A 9,556-nucleotide genomic window follows, 5' to 3' on the forward strand; every position below is an offset into this window, starting at 1 on the left:
CATTCTGGGAGGATCAATAAAATGGGAATCCTATATGGGAATCCTGCCAGTCTTCAGCTTGATTACACTTCTGATCTAAAACATATAACTTTAAAGAGATAACAAGAATCTGCTGCGTTAAAAATACTCATTTATCTACTTTAGAGTAACACAATAACATGTAAATATCTTACCTGGACACTCAGTCCGTGGCACATAAACCGGTTAAGAAATAGTGAGTCCAGCGCATATAACCCAATCCAGGAATCTGTTGTTTGTTCTACAATACTTTGCCAAATCCAGTTTTCAGTTCTTCCGTGTGGCCGCCATGGTGTGTGTTTCCCTTTTTGCTACTGTTAATTACCAACTGCAACCATCTAGAGAACTGTGCGGTACATTCTCCTGATTGTTCTCTTTCCCCCGTTTCTGTTTAATGTTGGCTTCGGAGGAGCTGAAGTCAAATGGCACAACTACTGTATTACTGTAACCAAATTTGTTTGGTTGCTATTGATTTGGAAGAAAGATTTGCTTAACTGTTAATTTATTGAACAAGACCATGGGACAAGGCCTGAATGTCTGAAGCCACACTGGAAACTAAGGCTGTGGTCCTTGCAGTCTTTTAGAATGTTTTCTGTGTCCTCCATTATGAATATATATTTCTTAAAATCCAAATATAGGGTGATCAAGGTGTTCTGGGGACCCGGTTTCCATCATGGTGGATGGCGTTCAGGTGGCTTGCCGTCATGAATAGACGTGTCTATGGTAGTGCTGGGAACTGCATAACCTCCCTCAGATACACGGGTACAGATTGTCTTCGGAAGGAGCTGAACAAAAGTGGCGCAAGGGAGATGCAACAGCCACCCACCGACGGGTGGGGGTCAAAACTGCTTTGTTGGGGAGCCGATATACACCTGGACACTCAGACTATGTGAAGTGGTAGCTCTCACCACTCAGAGGCTGTCCTAGTGCATCAAGCTACTACCTCCTCCTGGGTGGCTGGTGACTCTTAGTCGACCTGGGCACAAGAGGCTCCAGATTCAGAGAGACAGTGATGTACAAAGCCTTCGTCACCACTTCCTCAGGGAGTTACTGATGGTAAGCATTCTGAAAATGATCTTGTATATAAGCTTTGCTAATCATAATTGAATGTCTATGATCCAACAGTTAATTTTCCCTCCATTGAAACACCTCTAAGAACCATAATTATAAAAGATAGTACCCCCCTTCTCCTTACATCTTCTCTGATGTGCAGATATAAGATACCCTAACTCTTAGAATGGGTAGAGTATGTCACGTAAATGGCAAGAAAATTCTCGGGCAGGGATTAGTCTATATCTTTCTTTAATGGATTTTTAAAAATAATGACAAAAACAATACAACAAGAGGGAGAGAGGTTGGGGATGAGAGAGGGGTGAACCATACCGTATCTGTAACAGAGCTAGGCATGCAGATTGTATAATACATACTCCCAAATGTGTGTGTATTTGTGGGTTCAAGTCATTTCCGACTTACGGTGCCCCCAGGCAAACTACCATGGGTTTTCTTGGCAAATTTTCTTCAGAGGATGTTGCCATTGTCTTCCCTGAGGCTGAGAGCAGGTGACTTGCCAGCCATAGCCAGTACTCAAACTACCTTGCCACACTGGCTCTCTGTATAAGTTGTCTCCAGATACACATTTATAGGTAGCTGAGGAGCCAGATCTTCTGCTAGTGGGCAATTCATTTATAATGGTGTTTTGTCTTTCCAACTAGCGTATTAAACTCTTTCTGGAACAGATAAGAATGCCCTGTCCAGCCAAAACAGAACCACTGAACATGCTAACATGATATCTCACAAGAAGCTATTACTGTATTGCCTCCGCAACATTTAGATAGAGACAGTTTCTTTCTTAAAAGGCTAATGTTGTCCTGTACATTATAAAACAATCACCTTTTTTCCTGGCATCCAACAACTAGTTTTAGCTCCCTAAGAGAATTAGGTGTTGAAGACAGGGGGCAAATTGTTTCTATTCCCCCATTTTATCGTCCTTTAACATCACAATGTAGTGTTTTCCAACAAACATTTATCATTTAGGTTTGTTAGTTTTAGCTTTCTGAGGATATAATTAATGTTTCCACCGAATGTATGCTTGTTATGTTTCACATTATAAATTGAAAAATTATTCACAACCACAAAACACTAGTAATTAAATTGTTTAACCATTATCATAGAATCATAGAGTTGGAAGAGACCGCACGGTCCATCCGTCCAACCCCCCTGCCATGGTAATTTCTATTACCATTAATTAACTCCCTGATCAAATTTAATGTCTCGAGATCAGCCATGGACCAACGGGACAGCAGTATAGGATGTCATGGGAGTTTTCACTGGACTTTTGGGGAACATGTTTTCTTTTTGGCTGCAATTGCTTTCCTCCTACATGAATCAGGTCCATGAAATGATTTTTGCCAGGGAGTTGTGGGCGTGCAAATAATTTGGATTATTAAGTTAAGACATGTCCCACACTATCGTGGCTCATCTTAAAATCGGTTGATCCATCTTGTCACTTTCCTGCAACTCTCTTTGCTTTCTGTCCCCACCAACTATATAGACCAACTTGGGTGGGAAGGAGGTAGATTCTTATTTGGAGCCTTTAAGCACATAGGTCAGATGGCATCTTTTAGGAGTTGCTTTAGTGTGTGTATTTCTAAATGACAGGACGGACCTTTGTAGCCCCCCTTCCAATTTCTGTGATTATATGAACTCACATTTTACTCACTGTTCAAATGCCTTTTGTGCTGAAGATTAATAAGGAGTGATTTATTTCGTTAAAGGACATGTATCTACCACGTGTGCAGCAATAAATAATAGTTACAAAATCGTCACTGGATTGAAGGGTGGGCAATTCTTAATTAGAAATGGCTTGAGAGCATCTGAGCATGTACAGGACATTTTCCTGTAAAAACACATCCTTTCAGGCCTCTCAACTTGCAAATCAAGAAGTGTGCCTCTACAGTGATCAGCCGCAGAGCCCATTTTTCCAACACAGGCGCCAGAGATCCCGAATCAATCTTTGGCATGCTGTTTAAAAGAACACATATCTAACAACACCATTCTTGGGCTATCTTAACTTGTAGTTATTCTTTAAATCTCTTACTCCTTATATCTGAGGCTAATAAATAAAACAATCTATTTTTACTACAAATTATTTTGATGAATGGACTGGCTGATATGTGCACGAAGATACCCTCTGTAAATTAAAAATCTGCTTAGATCTGGTCCTACCCCTCTGGGGCAACAGAGAATGCACCTATCCCTCTTCTCTGTGACAGCCTTTTAGATTTTAAAGAGTGTAATCACGTTACTCAAGAGGGTACACTATCCCCATCTTGAGCACACCTCCAGCACTTCCTTCTGTAGAAGGCCATGGAGGAAGACTCGCCTTTCAGGCCTGGATAGCCTGATACTTGAAAGCTCCTGATCACTTAAAAGTTTTGGTTCTCGCTAAACACAACAAATCCCTCCTTCCCACTTTTCTTCCCCCCCCCCCGCAAGCTCTCAGTTCATTCCATGACTCATGTTCCCCTACTTTCCTATTCTTTTTTTCTTCCCAGATTCAGCTGTTCATCTATCCACAAAACCCAGTTCTTCTGCTCTTGAAGAGAACAGAACAGTCTCCCCCTTCTCACTGCCTACTCGTTTCCCAAATATAAAACTCCAACAGAGTCATCTTATACCGCGGTCCTCATTTTTTTGAGGGTATGTTCGGTCACCCTACTAAAAAACGGAGGCCTTCACTTATTCAAGCCCATAGGCTTGAATGGGGCATGTCCCTGCAAGTGCACCGCAGGGCATGCGCTGCAGGGGCGTGCCCTATTCGAATAACGGAGGTTGCCCTCTGTTTATAATCAAGAATGCAGATCTCAAGTCCGTGAGAAGGGGGGGGGGGCGACTGTATATTTCTCCATTTGCCCTGAGGCATCAGGCCTTCCTGTTTAGGCAGAGCCACCCACGTGTAACAAATTTGTCAACCTAATTCATTTAAACTTAAGTGTTTTAGAGAAGTAGAAAGTTAGGTGATATTACTAGAAAAATCTAGCAAATTAATAACTTTCTGAATTAACCAACAAGTTGTAAATATCTCCAATGTGTGAGCATGGTAATGATGAATAACTGCAAACATTGAGAATGGCAAAAATTCTTGGTCCGGGACTTATCAATTGGGTGAGCATAAATCCCTTAGCCTGTTACAGACAGGCAAAAATAAAGCTGCTTCGAGTTCATTTGTGTAGGGTATTTCAATGATGCATGAGTCCTAAGAGTCCAAAAGCCACAACCAAAGCTGCACCTCAGTCTTAGGACTGGAGCATGGCTTTGGTGCAGGTTTTGGACTCTCTTCGGACGATGCATCATTGAAATACCATACCTCCAAAGTGACTCGAAGCAGCTTTATTTTGGCCTGTCTGTAACAGGCCATAGTGAACTCGTTTTTAAGAAAATCTGCAAGAGGTTTTTTGGCTTAACCTGAGGATAAGCCTACAAAAATACAAATGATCAAGGTTTTTTGAAATGTCTAGGTTTTATAGAAAATGGAGCTGATTAGTTAAAATTGGATAAATTGTGGTTTGAGGATTGGACTATGACACTGGAGACCAGGATTCAAATCTTGACTTGGGGAAACCCACTGGGTGGCCATGGGCAAGTTACACATTCTCACCCTCAGAGGGAGGCAAAAGGCTAACCCTCTCTGAAGATATCTTGCCAAGAAAACACCATGATAAGTTCATCTTAGGATCATCATAAGTCAGAAACGACTTGAAAGCACACAACAAATACCTCATGGAGTTGAGTGGTTTAAATTAAAGCTTTTGAAATGGAAGGTAAACATACAAGGGTGTTTAACTTGTTGTCTCTCCCCCCCCCCCCCCCTTTTCTCTCTCTCATACTAGATATTCCATTGTTGAAAGAAGCATGAGGCTTGCTGCATTTGCCTAGCCTTTGATCCATTTTCCTCTTCTCGGGATGGTGAGCACTCCGTGCAGGCTTTCTCCACCCTCATGTGCTGTGCCCTGAATACCTCCAAGCAAAACACCCCTTAGCTGAAGACCCAAAGGATGCTGCCAGAATGCCTCTTTGAAGCATCAGTGGGGTGTACAGGGTGCAAGCCATCCCCCCCCCCCCAACCTTGCATTCTTTCTGCATTAAGAGGGGGCTTCAGTAATAGTAATGGACTTGAGCTCCTCCTACCTCTCCCTTTCCCCAACCAGATATCTGAATGCGGTCTCCAGAGAGCTGCTATTTACTTGTGCCTTGCTCCTTCTCACACTGGCTTGTTGCAGCTTCTCATGGGCCTTACTGTTTTCTGGACTTCTGCTCAGAAAGCAGGGCCAAAAGAACTTGCTTTGTTGGGTGCAGATAGTTTCCTTCCATTTGTTCAATATCTTATGAGGGCAAGACAGAACTCCTCTGGATGGGTGACTGAGAGCAAAGGAATCTAGCAAGAGTCGCACACATGTACCGCACCCCTTGAGGGTTTTCAGAATCATATACAACATAGCTGCACATGTACACATTAGGCAGTTCTGACAATGTGAAAGGCCATCACAACTGACCAGTTTCATAACAAAAACAAAATTTAATTGTAAGCTTAGAATGCTACTTGCTTTTTGTTTGTTTGTTTGTTTGTTTGTTTCCCAAAGAGGAAAATGGTTGGGATAATGTGTCTGTACCACTGCACGTTTCCACTTCCAAAAAACCTGAACAAACCTTATCCCTCTTCCCTTTGCTCCTTTATTCATCTTAAAAAGGGTGGAAATTATGTGGTCCTCCAGACGTTGGTCTGTAACTCTTAGCTACCTTAACCAGCATGATGAAGAGTGCTGGGGTTGCAGTTGAGCAATTACCTGGAAGGGTACATGATTCCCAGCCCAACATACACTTTCCCCTCTGATTTTGATGTAGGAGCAGTCTAGGACTGTCTGATTCAAAGAGCTTTGGGTAATTCTATTGTATTTAGCTGGGTTTGAGAGTACCTGCATGTCCAAGCCCTTTGGAGAGTGTGTGCTCTTCCTTCTAGAGGAGCCACCTGTCAGCAATACTATGGGTGTATCACACTTGATCCAAAGCCTTCCACTGTCAGTTTAAGAGTTTGTTCTCTTTGGAATGACTGTAGATGGGCAGAGATTATTTCACTAAGTGTGCCTCTGCTTGGACCCACCATGGTGAGAGAGTGATTTTTGGCATTGCTACTTATAGAGGCAGTGCCAGGTTGTTTAGTACTCAGTCTGTTATGTCTTCCTTGTTCTGTCAGAAACTAGTCATTGTGAACTCACCTTCATTAACTAGTAGGTTTTTTTGTTTGTTTTTGTAAATGGCATGTCCAGTTTGCCTTGAAAGCATTACAGTCATAGTCTGCCTTAAATTTCTTGAATGGAAAGAGCCATGCTGCTCATGTGTCCTGAAGGAAGCCCCCCCCCCCCTTTGCATTGTGTGCTGCTTCCAATTGGAAACATCTTACTATGCAGGGAACATGTTTGCTTACCTCCACCTATTTTGAATAAATATGCTTTTGTTCTTCTGTATCTCTCTCTCTCTCTCTGTGGACAAAGCATATCGTTTCTTGATGGCAGTGTGGGACTGTAAATTTTTAAGAGTTATTTCTAGCAAGCCTCCCAAAATTGCAAAACAAAAACAAACCTTGATGGCTTTTGCAAAATAGCAAAAAAGTTGGAGCTTTCCCAGAGTTTCTATAACAAAAATAGAGCAAAATAATTGCATGGTCTCATTCTTCCCCATTCTTAGGAATAGTTTGATCTAAGGAGATGGTGAGGAGTATTTGACATATCCAGAGAGAGAAAGTCCATTGGGGGAAATGATGCTAAAGGTCAGCATGGTGCTTACTGCTTCATAGAGTTCATTAATGGGGATAGGCAGCTGCATCAATATGAGGCCATCTGCACTTTATGTTTCTTCCAACTTGAATACCAGCAGAATCTGAATGGGGAGTAGGTGGTACTTCCCCATTATTTTTCTTTGTATGGACATTGCATTCTGCACATAGTTTGGAACAGTTGCTTTGTGGATAGCAGCTCCCTGAGACCGGCAGCCAACATGCCTGTGGAGGCTGGGGGATTCTGGAAGCTGTAGTCTAAAAGAAAAACTTTTCCAAACTTTGATTCTACACAAGCTCAAGACTATGCACATACCAAATAAGCTTCAAAAGCACACACTTTCATACTGAATATAGAAATAAGAATCCATAAAATTACAGCTTCTGTTTTAAAAATAAAAGCAAAGTATAGTTCATGAGTGGGAAAAGTGTGACATGCACAAACCCATAGCTATTTTTGCCATCGTCAAGAACTTCCCACAGCCTAATTTTGCAAACATGTGGGTCATAGGTATGGGGCAATGCCTCAGTGCTCTGCATTACACTTCCTCATGATTAGCAGTGGCAAAAAAATTACCCTAAGCCAAAAGAAGCGGTTTCCTTCCTTGTATTAATTTGTTGAGATCACAGAAATTTGGATTGCTTGATATTGATCACTCATATTACATTGCCCTGACCTTGGCAAAGCTTGGCACACACTTTGAGAGCCCTAGTTTAGAGCAGATACTTGTTTAGTTCAGCGGACAATATAGTGTAATAGTTCACTATACACCTTACTCCTGTGTGATATGTATGTGTGCACACATCTGATAAATATGGGCCTCATTACAAGAGGGGGCAGATTACACCAGCACTTAGGGAACATGTGCATGAAGAAAGAGTTAGCTCTGACCATTTCTACTACCTTGGGACACAGTGATAATGGTAGTGTTAAAAGTTTTTGACAAAATGGAAGTGTACCAAAATTCTGTGTGCCCCTAACCCAAAAGAAGATATAGATCTTTTATTATTGTTTAGATAAAGTAACTGGATGGACCAATAATACCTCTTTTAATGTCCATTTCTTATTCACCTGTGAACATTTCATAAATTTTTGTTGTTGACAATATCCTTGAGATAATCTGGTGGCTGCCTCTGTAGCACTATTTGAATAATCTAAGAGGAATCATTCAGTTGGAAAGCCCACTGGCCCAACAATGTGTGATGCTGACGTGCCTAATTATTTCAGTTACTACTTCCAGACTTGTACACAGGGAATCAAATATAATTACAAAGGCACACTTAAACCCTGTTTAAGTTATGTTTGTTTGATTTGGGAAACAGGGGCCTTCTTTTGAATTTGACCTTATCTTTTAAATGGTGTAACACAGCACTTGCAATGAATGAATGGTTGCCATGCCATGCCATCCTTGTAGCAGACCCCATGAAGCTGCCTTAAACTTAGACTGCTACCTTCCTAGCTCAGTAATATTTAGTCAGACTGGCTGAGCCCTTTCCAATCTTTGAGAAACATACACACATACAGAGAGAATGAGAGAGGAATGAGTGAAGATGTCTGGTGTTTATCATGGGATCCCTGCATATTCCCCCCCCCCAAATTAATGGATGCAGGTGATCATTTACTTACTGGTTAGGTGCACACACTGGTAAGCTATCACTTGGCAAAGAGTGCTGTTTGCACCTCCTTTTCCTGAAATTGGTCTTACTGGTTTATATTAGAAATACAATAACAAATCACATAATGAAGCAAAACATAAAAATCGGTATGACCTCAAGAACAAATGTGAGCTAGGGGGAATGGCCAGCAAATTCTTCACAGGATTCACCCTAACACAGAATGTTGTGCATCTCATTTTTACCCTTTCTTTACAACTAATACAGAATCAGTGTATTTTAAAACAGTTGCTGCCACTAACTCCAGAGTATTTCAGAAGAGAACAAGAAATAATCTGTTTGGGACATGATGGAGTAATTACTAATGACCAGAGGTGCTTTGGCACATTGCAGGAGGTGTGGGTGTCCCTCTCTTTCAGTTAAATCTGAAATTTGAGAGCCCCTGCTATTCAGAACAACCTGCTTTACCATATTCTCTTTTAGTCAAGTCCTTAGCATTGATGTTTACTTTCATGTAAGGTAAGTTAGGAGAGGGTAGAGAGTAAGAAGTCTGTTGAGACAGATTTGTTTTGGTTTTGCATTTTAAAAATTTCACTGTCCTTTTTATGATGTGAATATAGTAGGGTTCAAAGTACATCTTTAAAGACTGGAACAAACATGCAGTACTGTGGACAAAAGAGGAGCTGAACAATGCTAGATGTTCAAAGGGCAGACAGCATGTGTTAAATAGCCTTCCTTGTAGGATCATTTCCCACAACATATTTTTCAGACTGGAAAGTTTTGGGATGATATACTACCATGTCTAGCTTCTCTTTACTTGTAATAACTATATGGCCTATTTTAATCCCTGCCCATCACTCACCACTACTCACTTGATGAGAGAGAGGTAGGTCTGCTCCCTTATACAAAATGTTATTTGAGAAGCAACTTTTCAAACACTGGATATAAGATAAAGGCTGCCAGATAGAAAACTTGAAAACATTTCTTATACACTCCACTGTTAATTTTTATAATTTTCTTGATGAGAGATATTTTACTTTCAGACACCAGGCACTACAGTGACCAGTTTTTATGTTATTACCACCACTGGTATTT

The 9,556-nt window shown here is 41.2% G+C and overlaps 1 protein-coding gene across 4 annotated transcripts in view; it reads left to right on the plus strand.

The window, feature by feature from the left end:
- The window catches only part of SUSD6 (sushi domain containing 6), a 70,697-nt gene extending 61,147 nt beyond the window's left edge, over nt 1-9,550 (plus strand). For all 4 annotated transcript variants that reach the window (XM_042461169.1, XM_042461170.1, XM_042461158.1 and 1 more), the window contains one exon: nt 4,908-9,550. In XM_042461169.1, the coding sequence (XP_042317103.1) occupies nt 4,908-4,933 (26 nt within the window). In that variant the 3' untranslated portion in view covers nt 4,934-9,550. The remainder of the gene's footprint in view (nt 1-4,907) is intronic.
- Nucleotides 9,551-9,556: the final 6 nt, after the last annotated feature.

This window comes from Sceloporus undulatus, chromosome 1, assembly GCF_019175285.1.
Source record: "Sceloporus undulatus isolate JIND9_A2432 ecotype Alabama chromosome 1, SceUnd_v1.1, whole genome shotgun sequence".
In the NCBI taxonomy this organism is placed as follows: Eukaryota; Metazoa; Chordata; class Lepidosauria; order Squamata; family Phrynosomatidae; genus Sceloporus; species Sceloporus undulatus.